The 21,348-nt window shown below is 41.7% G+C and overlaps 1 protein-coding gene across 2 annotated transcripts; it reads left to right on the plus strand.

Annotated features, from left to right (window-relative positions):
* Window positions 1-218: 218 nt before the first annotated feature.
* Window positions 219-15,729, plus strand: LOC146537097 (uncharacterized). Of its 2 annotated transcripts, XM_085189150.1 has the most exons (15): window positions 219-499; window positions 7,491-7,817; window positions 8,150-8,204; window positions 8,284-8,538; window positions 8,624-8,684; window positions 10,217-10,350; window positions 11,081-11,775; window positions 11,986-12,015; window positions 12,109-12,241; window positions 12,335-12,430; window positions 12,599-12,783; window positions 12,871-13,228; window positions 13,497-13,738; window positions 14,421-14,759; window positions 14,904-15,729. In XM_085189150.1, the coding sequence occupies exons 1-15, from the start codon at window positions 431-433 to the stop codon at window positions 15,450-15,452; spliced, it is 3,528 nt and encodes a 1,175-aa protein (XP_085045276.1). In that variant the 5' UTR covers window positions 219-430; the 3' UTR covers window positions 15,453-15,729. The 2 variants fall into 2 exon arrangements, with proteins under 2 accessions (XP_085045276.1, XP_085045277.1); XM_085189151.1 differs by lacking the exon at window positions 11,986-12,015 and having other exon boundaries at window positions 220-499.
* Window positions 15,730-21,348: the final 5,619 nt, after the last annotated feature.

Below are 21,348 nucleotides of genomic sequence, written 5' to 3' on the forward strand. Positions count from 1 at the left end.
CTACAGGACTATCGTAGCACTTGCAATCATTTTATTATTGGCTATTCTATAGTTTAAAATAAAGTATAGATTCACTTAAAAACAACCAAAGATATTTTGTTACCGCAGTAGGAATATAAATAAACGATTAATAAATCGGTCTCACAAACTAATAGTTATCTCTAAACGGCATTATAGTCGTGAGGTGCAGCGGGGAGGGGCGCGGCGGGGGCGGGGCGGGGCGCCAGCGCGCAGGCCCCAGTCCCGGCCCGAGCCCCGCCGCGAGCGCACGTTGGCAGTGCTCTGCTCTCTCGTACCAACGCCAGGAGCCACAGTGACCGCTCCCCGCGCGACAGTGCCAGTGCGGACAGTGCAGTGGAGGCGGAGTTGTGCGCCGGCATGCGCGCGGCGCAGCGCCGCACGCGGCGGCCCGGCGCGCCCCGCTGAGCCGATGCGCGTGCGCGCCCGCCCGCGGCCCGCGCCGCTGCTGCTCGCCCTCGCCCTCGCCTGCTGCCTGCAAGTACGTACTCTCGTCACCACCTCCGCCATCAGAGAACCGGGATAGATAGAGGCTTTACCCGCTTTGCGTATTTATATACATACTAACCTGGATTATTTTCGTGTTCAATAAACATTTTTTTAACAATTGTTTAAGTCTTTAAAAGTCTTTAAACTGTACTAGTGTACTTACATTAAAAAACTGGCCAAATGTAAATCGGTCTACGCTCATGAAGGGTGCCGTACCGTTACTTAAATATTTACTTAAAGTTTTTTAGTATTTGTTATTATAGCGATAATAGAAATATACAACCTGTGAACATTGCATGACAGACCCAGACCGGCAAACGAACGGACGGACAGTAGAATTTTAGTAATGGACCCTATTACGTTTTAGTCTTTGTCTAACCCTAAAAACTATAGTTTCAGTCAATTCAACAAAACAGTTAGGTAATTTAAGGCATTTTTTCGAACAAATATTTTATATTAATAAAACTTTTTTATTTATAAAACTATTGAAATAAAACAAACACCAAAACATTACGATAAATTTGCCAAAATATAATAGTGAAAACTGCATTTTAATCGGGTAAGCCGTTTCTCAGATTTAAACAGATAAAAATTTTAGAAATGACTGTTTTGGGTTCTGTTATATTGTTAAATGTCCTAAAAACTATTTTTCTTATACGAGTATATCTTCCACGTACAGACACAGATCAGTTACGATTGTAAAAGACACAGTTTAAATAAATATTTTCTGGAATAGAGCGGTGTTATCTGTAACAAAACTTATTAACTTTAATAATATGGTATTCACGAATAATTTTGTATACAGTTATATGTTGGTCACACTAGTCGCTGAGCTGTGGTCCCCGAGCGGGTCTCACGCTCCCGCCGACTCCCGGTGACTCCCGCTGACTCCCGCTGACTCCCGCTGACTCCCGCTGACCGCGTAATGCGCTTAATTGCTCACAATAATAAGAACGTCGTGACAGGCGCGCAACGAGAAACATAACATAACCGTAGCTCTCCGACTACCCCGCTAGTGATAAAGCGGGAAGCTATGTATGTACGTATAGATAGAGAGAAAGTAGATACTTTGACTTAAAAAGAATAATAGAAAGCGAAAATATTTTTTAAGATTTCTTGTCTGTCTGTCTGTGTGATCCTAATCTCTGAAATTACTGAACCGTTTTATGTAAAACTTTAACCAATTTCTTAGTTTTAACCCAGCCTAACATCTAAAATTTGTTTTAACAAAATCGGTTCATTAAAAAAAAAGTTATAGTCATTTGAATGAACTCGAGGCACGTGTTTGCCTGCAAATATAAAGCAATCCATATCTATATTTATACTTATAATAAATCTTTATTAGTTTCTAATTAATCTGTATTTTAAACTGACTTTCAAAACAAGGACGAGGTTTGCAATTATTTATTTTCGATTCGATATTCGATTAATTATTTTGGATTCGATTTCGATATTGGATTATTCGATACTATTTGGGTATTTTTTGTAGTATGCAATCATTACAGTTATTTTACAAGCAATATTATGACGTAATGTAAGAATATACGAGACGTTTCTGAACGAGTATATTAAATTATTCATTGACATCTACACATTTGGCTGTCAGTCAGTTCTGTTTATGTTCAAATGAATTATCGTGAAGTTCCGCGGGCGAAGCCGTGGACGGGCCTCTAGTAATAATAATAATAATAATAAACAAACAAACAAACAAACATACTTGAGGCCGCAGGGCAGCTTGTGGCGAGCTGTTGGGGAGTGGCGACCCCACGGACATGAGACCTCCGGAGGGGAATTGTAATCTATCCCCCGCCTCTGGCTTGCCTTTATTGGCCGGCAGAGTGGAGCGCAAGAGCTACATGCTCGAAAGGGTGGAAGTGCTCAATCTGCGTAATAGCGGGGAAACCCGCTCGCGAGCTCCTCGTGATGGTGAAACCGGTGCACACCTCTCTACACCCTTAGCCGACCACGCCGATGTTGTGCCCAAGGCACTACCCCGCTTTGTGGGGGCCCATCTAGTGGGAGGCGAGTCACCGTCCGCCAACCATTCAATTTGAGACTATTGTAAGGGCGGACGTCCGTTAGGCTCATTCAATAGTCCAGTAGCCAGTCCATCTAAATTCCATTCCATGGCCTTAGTTTAGATTTCCACATTTTCCATAGTTCCTACGCATTAACCGGCGGCCATCTCTGGGCAACCTGTGGTTACCCAGCTGATGCATCACAGTAAAACATTTGAATATTCTCTAAAGGGCCTCTACGTATTGGACCTGTGTCCCCACGCAAGCCTTCCAAAGGACCGGGTTCTTTTGAACCAGTGAATCTTTAAAGATAAACAAACAAACATACTTGATAGATATCACAATTCCGAATACCCATAATCTGCAAAAATCTATAACAGAAAAAAATTATAAATACACAGAATTAAAAGAAGTTACAAGAATATGGAAAATGAACAAAGTATATATTGTACCATTGGTGCTTTCCAGCACAGGAGTTATACCAAAAAGTCTTTTACACTATTTAGAGCAGATAAAATTACCTATAAACATATACATAACTATGCAAAACGCCGCAATCCTTAATACTTGTCGCATTGTCAGGAAGTTTTTACAGGAAGACATTACTTCCCAACCAATTCCAGGAAATGGACCACACTTGGCTTGAAGCTCGTGGGGTTCATATTAACCGAAATTATATTTCGAGAAAAAATATATATAAAAAATAATAATAATAATAAAAGTAGTATTTACTAATATTGTATAATATTTGTGATATATTCCGAATGTTGGCCGCGACGGTTAGCATCTTGTCGATTGAGCGATGCCAATCTGTATAGGTTTTCATTCTAATATTGCTTAAAGTTAATTGTTTTTATTCTGTAGTAAATAGTATAATTTGTTGGCTAATTCAAATATCACAATATATTATAAAGTGTGTAAAAACATTTAATGAACAATTTGGTGATTAAACGAGCATGCACTTACGAAGACGTCGCTCGAACGAGGAGAGCACGAGCGTGACGTGTAATGTTACCTACATTGATGAGGAGGGTCGTTGACGCGACGGTCGCGACCGGAGCTGCATACATTAACATGTATTAAATAGCTCACTTACCGTTTTTGATCGACAAAATATACAAAAGCTAAACTCAAAAACAAGTCATTTCGCGGAAACTTGTCGAGCGCCGACCTATAGGGAGGTAACGTTTGTAACAAATTAAATAGTTTTGTATACTTCCTTTTGTAGTAATTCTTATAATCCATATTCTAGCAATATTGCGAACTGTGGAATGGCCTACCCGCGGCGGTTTCCAGGTCGGTACGATATGGGTACATTCAAAATGCGCGTCTATCTCCACCTCTGCGGCCGGCAACGCACCTGTAGCTCCTCTGGTGTTGCACGGGGTCGTGGGCGGCGGTGATCACCATCAGGTGACCCGAACGCTCGTTTCCCTTGTCCTTTTTCCATAAAAAAAAATGTATTCAAGAACTAATTTATGTTTACGAATATCCTGTATTGTGCACCTGTAAATAGTGAGAAACCAGTTATATTCTAAAATAAATACAATATTGGTTGCTCCAATATTGTAATATATGGGAAAATGCTGTGCTATAGATACTCGTACGAAGAAAATTATAATTTAATTGAATGCTTTAAGAGGCGGTGAAGTCTGTTGTGTGGCAAATGTAATTATAAAAGCCAATTAAAAAACTGGTTTCTAACTTTTACTAAAGCTTCACCAAAACTTGCGAAGAAGTCACACCAAAGTAAATATACTTAGAGACATGATCGCAAGAGAGATCGCAAAGGCAAAGCTATTTCCTGCCACAATAGAAGGCAGGATTGCTTCGCGGCGCCGCGGCGCTTGCGCATCCGTTCACAGGCTCTCATCACAGACATGTGTTGCCTCATTACGATCCTTGTCTCTGGTTATTACCATACTTGTATACTCACCGAGCGCTAGTTTTCAGATTTTGTTTACATATTAGTCCTCGTGTCTCCACACTCACCCCTCTCACCCCTCCCACCACACCACCACGCGGCGCGCGGCGCATGTCGCTAATCGTGGGAAAATCTGCACGACCATGTACGGCTCGCGTCCAGCGGCGACCTGCTCCATGCATATTCATGGCATTCGCTGTAGTCGCTGACACTTGCCGCCACTGGCCGCCACTCGCCGCACATACCGACATTGCGATATGTAACAAGTGTGCTCGATATAGACAAAATAATGAACTTGTGAATCACGACGATACTTTATACAAACAAGTATGTTTATGCGAATTAATTAATTTGCATTCATTTTACAAACTTTTACAATGGAAGACCTTTTTGATTTAAAATTCCCGATTAATGTGAACAAAATGATACAATTTAAAATAAACTACTACTTCAGTGGAGTTCAATAGAAAGACAGTCGATACTGCTATTAGGGACTCTAAGGTAATTATTGTGCACTTATACGAAACAAATCTGCCGCTTTCTCAAACAGCTGTGAAACATAACTCATATAATCGCTTTATAATTGCACCCGTCTTTGTTAACCGACAGTTAAACCGTCCGTTCTTGTAACCTTAATCGACCTTACATATATATCGTGTTAGAATACACCCTCACCGACACGCGAGCACACTACCAATACTACCAATACTAATTGTAATGTTGCAATCTGTATCATATGCCATTTCTTGATACAATAACGTTAAGTAGGGTCAAAACCATATAATTATAATGTACAGGATGCTGCCCTCGAAGAATCCAGGTTTATAATGTAAAATCATCTGGACCTCTCGACATATAAAGAACGTAAAATCATCTAGATTTCCTTGAACGATGGACGTCCCGCAAAGATCTTTTCGTGGTCACCTATAATTTCTGCTTTATATTAACGCTTTTTATGTGAAGAACCTGTGTGATATTATACTGTTCGCAGATGATTGTTAAACTTAAAAGTTTGACAAGATCAAAATAAACTATGGCGAAGTGAATAGCACATCATTGCATATTTTAGTAACTGTAAAAACAATACCCGCAAGTAAATAGTAAGCTGGGGGGGGGGGGGGGGGGCAGTCGACGACTCACAAGTGAATTTGAATAATAGTTGAATGACTTAAATTAACCTTAACGTAACAGCATATAATTACAACGAGTCGCGCGTTGAAGTCTTTTGTAAGAAATTATAATTATAATGGCATAAAGTCCGGAAAAAATATTACGTTAGTAGAAATAAGCACACGTTTAAGAAATTTGTGATTCAAATAAATAAAAGTGTTCAATATTATTCAAATTGTTAGTATAGTTTTGCTTTTAAAATGTTTATCTTTTAGTGCTTTAGCTTTAATTTTTCATCATACTATTAATATTGCCATTTCTGTGCGCGGCGTCGCCCGCTGCTTGTATGTTATTTGAGTGTATTTAGGGAAAATTGGTTGATTCTTTTAATATAGTTAACTAGAGGTATGTTTTGCGTTGTTTCGGAGACGACCCCGGGCAAACAGAAAATTAAAAAAATTTAAAATTGTTTGTTTGTGTTTAAGTATCGTGTACAAAACTACATGTATTTAGAACTGTTATTTTGGAATCACAAATAGAGTTATAATTTAGCTTAGCTGTTATAGACTGACTGGCTAAATGAGAAAGTAGTTTGTTCGATGTACAAATCAAAACACTGTTTTTATTTTAAGCAGATAGATACCTACATCTGCTCATCTTCATTTTTATTGCGTTTTGCGTTAATACGTTAAGTAGGGGAGTACAGTGAATACGTGAAACGAGTCGATGTGTTTTACAGGAAACAATAAATAATTCTTATTAAATAGGTGTACAATAATTTTATAAAACTATTTTTTAATAATAATTCATTCGTTTAATATAAAAAGTTTCACCTTACCTAACTTTGTCAGCTAATACGTGAACTGCTCGAAGCCATTGTTATTATTTTTCATTGAATTTTTCTTTTATTTTCTTTAATAGCACTTAATAATTTAGCACTAGTTCGTTAGTAATACAATAACAATTGTAGATAATTTATATTTGGTTTCATGCTTCACCTTTCACCCAGCATATCCGTGTAAGCAGAGAGAAGCTAGCTTAAGTTCACTCCACCTCTTTCCACTTCCTGCTCAAATAGTAGTTGGTTTCAACTCCTTACAACATTCTCCCGAATGAAGAGCTGTTTTTAAAGTAAGTAAACAAAGTTGGGTTTGGTGAGCGATTCTCTATTGTAGTTGTACTAAGTGAGAGGGGGGGCGTCACGAGCGGTGGGCGTCGCGGGCGCTGGGCGGGGCGCGCCCGGAACGCCTTTCTCCTTACTTCTGAAATTGTTTCAGCCTTTTAATATGCACGTGATTATAAAGTTACTTTAAACAGATTTCTAATTTCCTTTCCTTAGTTTTATACTGAAATATATACAGGCATAAGCAATAAGCATTATAACATTATAATTAGAAATACTTGGGCTTATATCTACAGCTGTAGCGCAAAAATGCACTAAGAAAGGAGAAGAAGTACTTGCGTGTAGTCGGAAACATAAATGCTTAGTGTGCGTCGCGTTTTAAATGATAAGGGTTTTCATTTATATAAGCGGTGCAACCACGCGCCGGCGCTAGGGCGCCTCTTGTGCCTCTTGCGTGCCGACTTATTATACGAGTAATCAACGGCGATACAAAAAATCCCACTCATTGCAAAAGTGATGTATTCTATATCTGTATATAGGTAGTTTCTGATATAGCACTATCATTTAAAGCACAGTTTTGTTAAATTTTTATACTTTCAGTGTGCCATTTTTGTCAAACTTGAATTATATATTTGTCTTTAAGCATTTTCAGGAAAAAGGAGTTAGAAAAGTTAATAATTGAACGTCAATATTCTTACATCGTCTCTCATATGTGTTAGTTGTGCACCTCAACTCGTCTGACGCGATAGCTTACACGTCCAGTGATACTATTCTGAAGATAACTATAACAATGGCGTGTCGCCCGCAGGGCGCGGCGGGGGCGGGCGTGTTCGAGCTGCAGGTCCTCGAGTTCTCCAACTACCGGCTGCAACTGTCGTCGGGCGCGTGCTGCGGCGGCTCGCCAGCACCCGCGCCCGCGCCCTCCACGAGCGCGCCGACCGCGGCAGGCGCGGGCGGCTCCTGCGCGCTGCCCTGCCGCACCCGCTTTGCACTCTGCCTCAAGGAGTACCAGTCCGCGGCTGCACCCGGCGCCTGCTCCTTCGGCCGAGCGGCTTCGCCAGTTCTAGGAACAGATTCTTTCACTCTTGCCGACCCACTATACACCTTATCTCTTCCGTTTTCCTTTCGTTGGACGGTAAGTTATAGTGTTGATAGTATCTTAACATCACCTTATTGTAACTTATTTAAAATATTATTTTAAACTTATTCTTGTCACCAATAAAAATATTAGTACAAAGGTGCGGTCAAAATTAAAACATACATAATATGATTTTTTTATTATTATTATTTAGTCTAGTTTCTCGAAGAATCACTTACACGTACAATCATAGTTAATCATATCATTTTTTTTATATTAAAAATATTGCAATTGATCTGTATTGGACTCATAACAAAATAATAATTAATTGAACCATGTATTAAACGACTGTACATACTCGTATATAAAATACTTTTGCTTTGTTTCAGAGATCTTTTACTCTAATTTTACAAGCGTACGATGACTACAACTACACAGATCCAGGTAAGATTCACTCAATTACAAAGATATGTATCGTTTACCTTGTACGACATAAGTATATTAACAGTCAGTCACACCGCAGATGAGACGGGGCTGATCGAGGAGGCGTGGTGGTCGGGCATCGTGGAGCCGGGCGCGGAATGGCACGCGCTGCGGCACGCGGGCGCGGCGGCGGCGCTGGCGTACCGCGTGCGCGTCACGTGCCAGCCCAACTACTACAACACCACGTGCACCACTTTCTGCCGCCCGCGCGACGACAAGTTCGGGCACTACTCCTGCTCCGCCAGCGGCGACAAGCGCTGCCTGCCGGGCTGGCAGGGCGACAACTGCGAGAGACGTACGCACTGCCCTCGTTATGAGTAGCCCCTACTACGTACTTCTAATTACTATCTCTTATCTATCTATTATCTATCTCTTTACAGCCGTCTGCAAGGAAGGCTGCCATCCGACACACGGGAAATGTGACAAGCCCGGCGAGTGTCTGTAAGTTTTAATAATTACCTTTTTGTTTCTTAATCTATATATATAAAAGGACTTGTCCTCACTGACTGAGGTAAGACGCACGCACAGCCGTTACCGCTGTGCGTAGAAACGTGGAATTTAGACAGATGTTTTCTTTTGTAATCTAGACATCCACTAAGAAGGGATTTTAAAAAAATTTAACCCTAAAGGGACGAAATAGGGGTTGAAAGTTTGTATGGAAAAAAAATTAAATCGGCACCGATTTGTATAAAATTTGAAATTTAGATTTTTAAAAGTATTTAAATGAACACGTGTTTCATCGTTTTTTGGAATTCTTCCCCTAAGGGTGCAAATAAAGGGTTGAAAGTTTGTATGGAAAAATCTTTAAAACGCTACCGATTATTATAAAATTTGAAATTTAGACTCTTAAAATATTTAATTGAACATGTGTTTCATGGTTTTCTAGAATTCACCCCCTAAAGGTGCAAATAAGGGGTTGAAAATTTGTATGAAAAAAATCTTTAAATCGCCACCGATTTTTATAAAATTCGAAATTTAGACTTAAAAATATTTCAATGAACACGTTTCGTTATTTTTTAAAATTAACCTCTAAATAAGCAAGCGAAGCGGCGCGCGTCCGCTAGTATATAAATAAATGTAAACTGGTAGTAGACGCGGCGTTTAGTTCTGCCTCAACACGCAATGTCCCCAGAATTCGGCGGAAAGTGGGGAACGGAGTGTGTTAATAATAGATAATAATATATTCAGCAGAATAATAGATTCAGCCTGAAGCTGATTTTGATTTTTTTTTTAATCTGTTTTTATTTAGGGACTTTTTAAGTAAAAAGGATACAAAAATGTCAGTCCCATCGTTCCCTTAAAACGTAACTAAAATACTAACATACTTACTTGCTAAAGTAAATTTTAAACTTATTTAAATACACTATTTAACCATAAACTTATACAACCATCTGGCTACAACAGAATTTGGTTTAGACAGCAGACATTGAAAAATACCCAAATCCAATGTTTATGTTAAAACAACAACATAATTTTCGACATTGAGGACACATTCGACTAAGAAATGGTGTACATCTTCATCTATCCCACACAATTCACATTTTGGAGAGGTTACTTTTTTCATGAGAAAACCAAATTTTCTAAGTGGCATAACCAGCCAGAACGAAGCCTAAGACCCATAACAATTTGCTGACGCGTCAATTTTTTTTCCGCAAAACAAGGGATATGAGGCGATCTTTCATCAAAATACTCTGCCCAAATTTCTCTCATATTATTTTTGTACTTGATTAAAATTTCAGAAAAATCTGGTACTTTTGTGAAGTAACTTGATTACCTCGTTAACAACTTATATGCAACTGGTACGCCTCTATTGCCTTTTACTATCAGGAGACAACAAACTTATTACAATTAACACTAGAAACAGAAATAATGTGACATTTTGATTTGGTAGTAGAAGCTAACATATACAGCAGATGATTGATTTTGTTTCTTTCTTATTACTATAATAAACGCTATTCAATTTTTTTTTTCAGTTGTCGGCCTGGCTGGCGCGGCGACTTGTGCTCACAGTGCCAGCCGTACCCTGGCTGTAAGCACGGCTACTGTAACGGCTCTTCTTGGGACTGCACCTGTGATACTAATTGGGGAGGAATTCTCTGTGATCAAGGTAATTTCCTAATAATCAACCATAATAATAATAAACTTGCAGGACAGCTTGTGGCGAGCTGTTGGGGAATGGCGACGGACCTGAGTCCTCCGGAGGGGAATTGTAATCTATCCCCCGGTTCTGGCTTGCCTTTATTGGCCGGCAGAGTGGAGCGCAAGAGCTACATGCTCGAAAGGATGGAAGTGCTCAATCTGCTTAATAGAGGGGAAACCCGCTACGCCGCTTTGTGGGAGCCCATCTAGTAGGAGGCGAGTCACTGTCCGCCAACCATTCAATTTGAGACTATTGTCCGTTAGTCCCATTCAATAGCCCAGCCCATCCAAATTCCATTTTGGCGTTTGTCGGTGCGTTTGTTATCACTAATCTCAGAAGTGGTTTAACCGATTTAGATGTGGTTTTCACTATTAGATTCTGGAAAGCTTCCGAAAACAGGGTATGTATAGGGTTATGTAAACATATAGGGATTTTATTACAATCGGTTCATAAATAAAAAGTTATGTCAATTTAAAGTACTTAGTTCGACAAATTTGCTAATTGCCGTAACAGGTATTTTGTTTACTGTTTTACTGAATTGACTGAATATTTAGTTTTCAATTTCTTTATTAATATTTCTATATCAAGCAGGCGGAGCCCCGCACGGGCCCACTAGTCCACAATAAATTAATTGAAAATCTCTGTACCTACTACTTATTCGTTTCTATAATACAATACAAGACGCCAACTCGAACAGATCTCAACTACTGCGGCACCCATGAGCCCTGCCAGCACGGCGGCACGTGCGAGAACACGGCCCCGGACCAGTACCTGTGCACGTGCGCGGAGGGCTTCTCGGGCGTGGACTGCGAGCGCGTGGATAACCCGTGCGCGCCGCAGCCCTGCGCGCACGGCGCCTGCGCGCTTGCCGCCTCGCCCGCCGGCTTCGCGTGCGCCTGCGAGCGCGGCTGGACTGGCGCGCGCTGCGACGCCGACGTGGACGACTGCGCCAGCGCACCCTGCCGCAACGGCGGCCTGTGCCGCGACCGTCTGGACGCCTTCCAGTGCGAGTGCGCGCTCGGCTGGGCCGGCCCCACCTGTGCCGACGACGTGGACGAGTGCGCGGAGACCGACGCCGGGCCCTGCGTCAACGCCGCCGCCTGCAACAACACCGCGGGCGGGTACACCTGCGCCTGCTTGGCGGGCTGGACCGGCCGCGACTGCGAGCTCAACGTGGACGACTGCACCGGCCAGTGCCTGAACGGCGCCACCTGCATCGACCTGGTGGACGATTTCCACTGTGCGTGCGCGGCCGGCTATGCAGGCCGCACGTGCGCACGCGACGTGGACGACTGCGCGTCGCGGCCGTGCCGCAACGGCGGCGAGTGCGTGGATCTGCTGGACGCCTACCGCTGCATATGTCCGGTGGGCTTCTCGGGGACGGACTGTGAGGTGTGTCCCGTTTAGTTGCCCATAAAAAATCTTCTTTCGTTCTATTGAAATAATATTTTCATCCTTTTAGCTTTTCATCGAGGTCTTTTTTTTTGTAGCGTTTCTTCTTCTAGTATTAATAATATTTTTCATGTAATAACATGATTAATCTATTTATGCCAATACACTAATACGCTTTTACTAATACATTAAACTAATATTTGCTTCTAGCTTACTTCCTGTTTTGGACGCTACTGCTCGGTGAGTTACTAACGTAAGAAAAATATGTCAATCGTGAATTATACCTAGTGTTAAATTGTGGTTCATATTTATATCAAGTTTGTGTGTGTTTAGGACGATCGAGATCATTGCGCAGGCGCGCCGTGCGCTAACGGCGCTCCGTGCTACACCGCACAGAGCGACTACTACTGCCACTGCTCGCCCGGCTGGACTGGGAAGAATTGCACGCAGCGAGCTGCTAGAGATCGTAAGTACATTATTTTCCAAATATATTAAGTGTTTAAGAGTGTTTATATGAAATATTCAGGTGCGAAGACATAATTTCTCATTTTTGTTTTAGAATCCGAAGAGTGTTTGCCCAATCCTTGCCACAACAATGGTAGCTGCGCGACCAGCCCCTCAGGATACACTTGTATGTGCACCGAAGGTTGGACTGGTGAGAATTTCCATTCTTTTAAATTCTATATTAGATTGGTTCTCACGTATGGTCGATTAGTAAATTATATAGTTTACGCGGACAAAGTAGCGAACGGGTCACAAGTTTTAAATAAGTGTATCTGTAACATAAAAATATTTTATACAATTTTCCTATATTTTTATCTAGGCGAAACTTGTACGACGCGAACGGAACCGCGCTGTGAGCTGCAGTGCGTCAACGGTGGAACGTGCATACGCGACCTGCTATCGACGTCCCCGGGCGTGCCCCTGGTGACGTCCGCCGCCCACTGCGCGTGTCTTCCCGGTTGGGCCGGAACTATATGCGACTTACCTATAAATCCACCTATTAATGTAATTTTAATCACCATTATAAAATAAATATAAGAATTGTTTTAATACCTTTAAAAGCATACTATATTATTTGATGTACGTTCCCAGATAGTGCCAATAGCGGCCGCCCCGGTTGCGACGGCGGTGGCACCGTGCTCGTGCCTGCACGGCGGCTCTTGCGTGGGGGCGGCGTGCGCGTGCCGGCCCGGCTGGGTGGGCGCGCGCTGTGAACGTGCGGCGGACGGCTGCGCCTCGGCGCCGTGCCGCAACGGCGCACGCTGCGTGGGCGGTGCCGGCTGGTGGGCGTGCGAGTGCGGCGCGCGCTGGTCCGGCGCAGACTGCGGCGCGCCCGCCTGCGACCCGCCCTGCCCCGCCGCCGCGACCTGCGCGCCCGCCGGCCCCGCCGCGCCCGCGCGCTGCGTGTGTCCGCCGCCGCCCGCGCGCGCCTCCCGTCGCTGTTTGGAGCGTGAGTAGCCACTACAACGTAAATCATTAGTCATACAAGTCCCATATTGTACAATAAAGTCAATAAATATATGTATGTATAAACATAATATATTTCTTAACTTGTCCACATTAAAACAATATTACATACCATATAACACAAAACACACACACTCACTCACACTGACTGTATGACTGTATTATTAAAGAATACCTAGTAGTATACTTATTAATTCGGTTAGTAACAGCACTACTATTAGTGTTTTACTACTAATTTCCGATATTTGCAGTGATAGCCGGACTCGGTGCCGAAGGTGACGAAGCAATAGAAGGCCCGGACGTGGGCGCGGAGGGGGCAGAAGGCGCCGCAGGGGCTGGCGACGCGCCCGGCGCGTGCGGCGCCGACAACGGCACGTGGTGGTGGGGCTGCAATGCGTGCCGTTGCTCGGGCGGCGCGCCCGCCTGCACGCGCCTGTGGTGCGGCCTGCCCGACTGCCTGGCTCCGGCCGCGCTGCCGTGCCGCACGGACGAGGTAATCTATTGCTGCATTTTTTATATTACATAAAGGCACTAACGAGCCGAAGGAGGCCACCTGATGGTATGAGAAATCTTCGCCCATAGACATCTGCAACCTGCGGGGATTGCGGGTTCGTTGTCGGCCTTGAGGTTAAGAGTATCTGAACGCACGACGGTTGAAAGATCCCAAGTCATAACGCTCAGGAAATACTTGAAGAAGAACATTCCATAGTTTGCACGTACGCGGGAAGAATGATCAAAAACCACCAGCTCTGCACAAACTTCATGAAAATCCTCGCATAGATCTACAGCAAAATTAATTTATTGTGCTGTATGAATTGATCAATGGATTTGATGTCAGAATTTTTCTTATTTTCTTCCCGAATGCACAATATGTAAAATTTGGGAAACCTTATTTTCAAAACAGCGATTTGTCCACCTTTATGTAATCTTAATTAATTCTTAAAAAATCTATTACTTAAATTATTTTTTTTTTGATATATAATTATAGTCATAATGTTATACTTTTTGCATCGTTTTTTTTTTTTATTTAATAGATCCTTTATTGTCGGTTGCCTGTAACAGATCGCTCTTAGCGATGACGCCGCCATTGCACATTGATTGTTCTTATATATGTATATCAAATGTATAATCCAATTGTAAACGTGCAATAAAGTGTCATTATTATTACTTTTAAGGTGTGCGTTCCTGCCGCTCCGTCCCTCTGTCTGCGACCGCCGTGCTCGCCCGTCGGCGAGTGCAGGCGCGTAGCGGGGCGCCGCGTGGAGCCGCCCGCGCTGCCCGCGCCCACCGCGTGCTGGCCCGGTGCGCGCGCACCCCCGCCGCCCGGATGCGCGCGCGCCTCGCTGCGACTGGCGCGGGAGCGTCTGGCGCGCGGCGCGCACGTGGAGCGTGCCTGCGTGGCGTTGCGCCGCGCCCTCGCCGCCGCGCTCACTGACCGCGCGCCTCCCGCGCCGCCGCTCACGCTGCTGTGCGACCTCGCACCCGACGATGATGATGCACTCGACTTGGCGTTGGTCAGTGATTCTCATCTATTTTTGTTACTTTATATAATAAATAATTTTATACTATATATATATATATATATATATATATATATATATTATATATAAAAGTGATTAACCAATCTTTAATAACAAAAAATCGCTTTCAATTGGTAGTGGGCGGGCGAGGAAGAAGACGCAGAAGGCGCGAGTGCGCTGGCGGCGGCGGTGCGCACCCTCAGCGAGCTCGTGTCGAGGCGCCGCCTCGCGCACCACCCGCTGCTGGCGGCGGCGCTGCGCCTTCGCGTGGAGCACGGCGCGCCGACGACGGGCGCGACAGGGGCGTCGGCGGAGGGCGCAGGCGCCGGCGGCGCGTTGCTCGGCGCCCTGGCGGGGGGCGTGATGCTGTTGCTGGGTGGCGCGGCGGGCGCGGCGCTGCTCGTACGACGACGGCGCACGGCGGCCGCGGCGGCGGAGGAGCGCTCGCGGCGGCGCGACGAGGAGAAGTCGAACAACCTGCAGAACGAGGAGAACCTGCGGCGCTTCGCCAACCCGCTGCGCGAGGAGGAGCTGCCGCGCGCGCACTCGCTGTACAAGGCGCAGAACGCGGACGCGCGCAACAACACGCCGCCGCGCGACAAGGAGCTCACGAAGCGCGCGCTGCCGCCGCCCGAGCCGCCGCCCGCGCGCCGATCGCCGCCCGAGCGCCTCACCGTGCTGGTATAACACCGTGCCGGTGTAGCGCCGTGCTGGTGCAGCACGGTGCCAGTGTGATACTAGTGTAGCGTAGTGCTTGCAGTCGAGCGACCGTCGCCGCCTTATTTATTATGTTGTAGAATGATCGTGTTTTGTAAATATGTATTATTGTAAATAATGTTAAAAAGAGTGATGTAATTTAAAAGAAATAATTTAGGATTTCTTACTGATTGAAAGGATTTTATATTTGTAAAAAAGGTTGTAAAATTAGAAGAAAAAGAATAGTAATAAAGTACCACAAAATTAATATGCATTTCATTTGTCGCAGACCTTTTCCACATAAGATATCACACATGTAGATCTAGACGTAAAGTAGGTATATCAAGACTAAATTTCCAGCATATATGGTTTATATTTGAATATTAATTATTTCCAATTGGAGCAAAGAAAAACTTGGTATTAATTTACATAAATCATAAAAGAATATTTTATTAAATATTATATACTATACATATATTTGAATATTTCCTAATATCATTATTCATTTTATTTTCTTTTGGACTTATATTGTACTTACATCTGTAAAAAAAGAATTCATTTAAAATGAATATTATTCCGCGTTTATTAGTTTGTACTGGTATTTTTTTAACAACTTTAAGTGCTTTAATATTATTATTATATATGTAACGTAAATAAAACACTCGAGTTCATTATAAGTATTGTATTGGCTAGGTAGCCCGACGAGAACTAAACTTGTCATATATAATTTCAACTTACCCACTTAAATTCACTTTATTATTTAACAAAGCAACATTTAAATCTACATAACAATCTTTGACTTTATATATGACAATTATAATTATAAAAAATAAAATAAATCAGCTTCACTCTGTATGCCACATACTTCAGGGTAGGCAGACATATCTATGGTAAGACACTCCTTTGCCTACTTTTTTTTTTGAGTTTTTAGAGGCACTGCATGTTGAGTGGCGAAACTCAACGCCGGGCTTTTGTCTTGATGCCAGAGCGAAGGAATGGTGTTGGTCTAGGTTTAGATTCTTCTTGAATCTTTGTGAATTTTATTAACTTTAAAATATACATTTTTTAAAACAATGATACTTATAGAAGTATTCTATACAGTTAAAATAAAAAAAAAGAAATACATGTTTCTTATTATACTAGTAGTACATACCCTTAACGTTATCTTCAGTAAGATTGTAAGAGAAAATATTAAATGTTATGAATGAAGTTATAAATTTACTTAGGTTTTTTTTTTAATTTACCTAGATTTAGGACTGTTCAAAAGATTTTTTTTCCATATAATATTTTAAAATACTTACACGAAGTTCTAACTACACTAAGCTTTATGCTTCACTTCTATAAGTGTCTTAAATTTTGCATATAATAAAATTAAAATATATTTAACACATAAATTCTTGTATAACTTTCACTACGAAACTGAAATTATAAGAGAAAAATTATTTATATGTACTATTTATCTCCCCTAATATGCTAACGATTGTTGTCGAATAAAATACCTGTTGGAAAGCTGTCAACTTTAATTATATTGCGTAATATAAACTTATTGTGTCCATTGAATACCCTGAGATCCGGCCGTTGAATCCTGCATATACGAGTTTTCTTAATTAAACCTATATTAATGAATAATACATGATTAGTAGAACAGATTACACCTGGGTTGCCTGGAAGAATCCTGCCGCAATCACCTTTAATTACATTTTTTCGTAACTCGTTTTTGGAGAAAATTGCACCCATACGTTTTTTATATGAATCGCACGTCATTTGAAAGATAATCGCATAAGGAATTGGAAAATTAAGGGTTGCCAGCTCTCAGTCTGCCGCAAGTCTAGGGTTGCCTGATTTAAACATGTCACTAAATGTTAATAATTTGCACTCATGTGTTTTTTTAATGAATTATATATCAAATCAAGCTTATTTTTTTCTGAACACTATAAAACAGGGTTGCTTGAAAAATTCCTGCCGCAAACAGGGGTTGCCAGCGTTTGAAATATTTTATTCCGGTTCCGTTTGACTATGAGAATAGACGATGAAATGCGCGGTCTGCCTTATGTTTTAAAGTAAAATATTATATAATAGAAGGTTAATCTTAAAATCAATGTTTATTCTAATTGTTCACCTGTTAAGTGATGATTTTAATCATATTAAGTACACGCAGAAAACTATTTAAAGATGAAATCATTCTTATTTTTAAAGTAAAATAATAATCCATAATATTGAGTCTTCGCAAAATATATTTTATAAATAATAATATTTAGATAAATAACAATTTTAAAACAAGTAAATTATCTAATTAAGTAAATGTTTACAAATATCGATCTACTATAAGGTATTAATTGCAACATGTTTCCTTAATATAATGAGAGGTAACAATTATTGTGGATATTTTTTTATTAATTAAGAAAATATGGAAAATTACATTACAATAAATAATCTCTCTCTCTCTTCGCCCTCTGCTTGTTTGATTTGTCAACGCCATCCGTATCCGTAGAAAGAACTATGGCGCCCATCTTTTTGGTACGAATATTTACGTTTTTGCAAAGTAAATGAAAACTATTCAACTAATAAAAACTATTAAAAAATATAGATAAAAAAATGTCGCTAGCAAGAACTTGTCCGTCTATGCTGATACTTTTTAAGGCATTTAGGTCTGAAAGAATTGTTCTTATAATTATAATAAAGCGTAATCACTCACTCACGTCCCTAACTTAGTGTAATCAAAACTGAGGCAATTGTCACAATTGTCTACATTTTGTTAAACTATATAATATTAAACATTAAAGTATACTTACGTTTTGCATTAGAAAATAATTAAAAAATACTTCTTTATATTTTTGTTTTAAAACAATGAACTTTTTGTAACACTGTAAATGATAACCGTGCATTGTGTCACTATTTAAAAAAATGTCACTGTATTTAAAATTTATTTTTTGGCGAAACAATAACATAATTTTACACTTTTGGAAAGTTTCCTTGTTAAATTCTATCACATTTTCACATCTTCATTTTTGTCAAGTAAAAACGTCTTTACTCCAAAACGAAAGGTAAGTAACTAAGTAATATGCTCAAAAACGACTCATTTGGCCATCTGCACTTTTATTGCATTTAGAAACAATACATCTTCGAAAATAATTTTATTGCATTTATTTTGCTTTGTATCGCGCCGCAAAATGTTTATCTATAGTAAAAAAAAGCCAACTAATTGATATTTGCCGACTCTTGGTCATAAAACGTAAATAGCGTTTATTAGTCGGCATTACTGTCAGATTTTTTTCGAATTTATTTTGCTAACTTAGTTTTGTTTATTATAATTCTATTTATTATATATATTTCTTTCCTTTGCAAATTATTAAAAATTGCGTAAGAAAAAAAAATTGCGGCAAGCGTTGTCAAATCAAACAAGTAGAGGACGAAGAGAGAGAAAGAGCGAGAGTTCATTGAAATATATTTTTCACCCTTCACCCTTCACCCTTCATTATATTAAGGGAACATGATGTATATGTATGTATATTAATAGTTTATAGTAGATAGATATTTGTAAACATTTACTTAATTAGATAATTTCGTTGTTTTAAAAGGATTATTTAAACAAATATTATTATTTATAAAATATATTTTGCGAAGACTCAATGTTATGGATTACTATTTTACTTGAAAAATAAGAATGATTTCATCTTTAAATAGTTTTCTGCGTGTACTTTATATGATTAAAATCATCAATTAACAGGTGAACAATTAGAATAAACATTGATTTTAAGATTGACCTTCTGCTATATAATATTTTACTTTAAAACATAAGGCAGACCGCGCATTTCATCGTCTATTCTCATAGTCAAACGGAACCGGAATAAAATATTTCGAACGCTGGCAACCCCTGTTTGCGGCAGGATTTTTTCAGGCAACCCTGTTTTATAGTGTTCAGAAAAAAATAAGCTTTAATTTGATATATAATTCATTAAAAAAACACATGAGTGCAAATTATTAACATTTAGTGACATGTTTAAACCAGGCAACCCTAGACTTGCGGCAGACTGAGAGCTGGCAACCCTTAATTTTCCAATTTCTTATGCGATTATCTTTCAAATGATGTGCGATTCATATAAAAAACGTATGGGTGCAATTTTCTCCAAAAACGAGTTACGAAAAAATGTAATTAAAGGTGATTGCGGCAGGATTCTTCCAGGCAACCCAGGTGTAATCTGTTCTACTAATTATGTATTATTCATTAATATAGGTTTAATTTAGAAAACTCGTATATGCAGGATTCAACGGTCGGATCTCAGTCTATAATGAGATTAATAATTTTTCCCTAAATTTTTTCCAGTTGGCTTTTTTGGTGTTATATATCCTGGTAGTTCTGTTTATTGTTGTTCCGCGAGATTTTCTTAGATTAATTTTAAAAGTGATTGTGTTGTGGTCCGAGCTCGTCGCACGCTCGTCGACCCTCCATGCCTCCACGAGACTGAATAAGTCGTCCGTGCATGCTGTCCCGTCGATGTGGCTGGTAATTCGTCTAACGCCCCTTACGGTGTCGAAGGTAGGAATGTTGCCTTCATTCAGCACCTGCAGCCCGAATTGGTCCAGAGCACCGGACATCGCCTCGCCTCTCAGGTCCGTGCTCGTGCTACCCCACCATGCGCTTTTTGCGTTTGCGTCTCCGCCTATGAGGATTTTGGTATTTCGCCTCTCCCTGCAGATTCTTTCTAGGTGGTTCAGGTATGGCTCGATTTGCTGTTCCGGCTTGAAGTAGTATGAGACGGCGGTGATCTCCCAGGATTCGGTGCGGATCCTCACCACGGCGATGTTATTTGTGGTGAGTTCTGGGCACTGTATAACATCAAGGCTTTGGTCGAAGACGGCCACAGCAGCCTTTACAGTCCCTTCTCCTACGTTAGTGTTCTGGTAGATCCTCGCCCCCCCATAGTTCTTTACGGTCCTGATGCTGCCGACGTAAGGCTCCTGCAGAAGCGCTATGGCCGCTCCAGTGCGTTCCGCGAACATCATGAGCACGTTCGTGGCTAGTTTGCTTCTTTGCAGATTGGCCTGAGCCACAGTGTATCCGGCACGGGTTTGTACGACTGGGGCGCCTTTAGCAGTACGCTGTGGTTGCCCTGGCCAGCGCGTCCCACTTCCTTCTGACCGGACATTCTGTGCTGAATGCATTGTGGTCGGCCCGTTCGAGACTGGCCCCAACGCAGTTACACCACGATGCCGCTTTGTTGTTCTGCCAGCTTTCATAGTCCGTCCTCATGTGAGACCCCCCACAGTGGCTGCACTTTGGCTCGGTTTCTTTACAGAAGCGTCTGCTGTGTCCATATCCCAGGCATAGGGAGCACTGCACGAGTGGCGAAAAGTCTGCTACTCTGACTTTTTGCAGGTCGATGTGCAGTGCGCCCGCTGCAACTGCCCGCTTCCAAACTCCGGGAGACACACTCATAATAAGGTGGCTACTCAAGGGGTTCCTTGCCTTCCGACGGAATTTGATCTCGGCGCGGAATTCTTTGTCGGGAACACCTTCGAAGACGCCCCGATTTTGCTTCCTAAAGGCGCTTAGGATGTCCGCGTCTGTGTTGTACGTCAGCACGTCGCGGAGGATCAGGAGTGGATCCTTGTTCTTAACTTCCTCTACATGTAACCTATCGCTTGCCCTCTTAAGTCTTTCCTTAACTCTTTCCCTCTCTATTTCCGAACTACATCCCAGTATCACTTTCCTGTCCTTCGCTTTTCTGACCTTTTCCACCCTGACCCAGCCATCTTTGGCATCGACCGCCTTCTTATATGTGCGAGTACTTCCTCGCCGGTGTCAGTGGCGTTCTTTGAGGAGACCACAACCGAGTGTAGTGCGGCTGGCTGTGGGCTAACCCTTTTGGTTTCGCCGGCCGCCACG

The sequence above is a fragment of the Heliconius melpomene genome, chromosome 8 (assembly GCF_056956725.1).
Source record: "Heliconius melpomene rosina isolate 202511_hmr_F chromosome 8, ASM5695672v1, whole genome shotgun sequence".
Lineage (NCBI taxonomy): Eukaryota > Metazoa > Arthropoda > Insecta > Lepidoptera > Nymphalidae > Heliconius > Heliconius melpomene.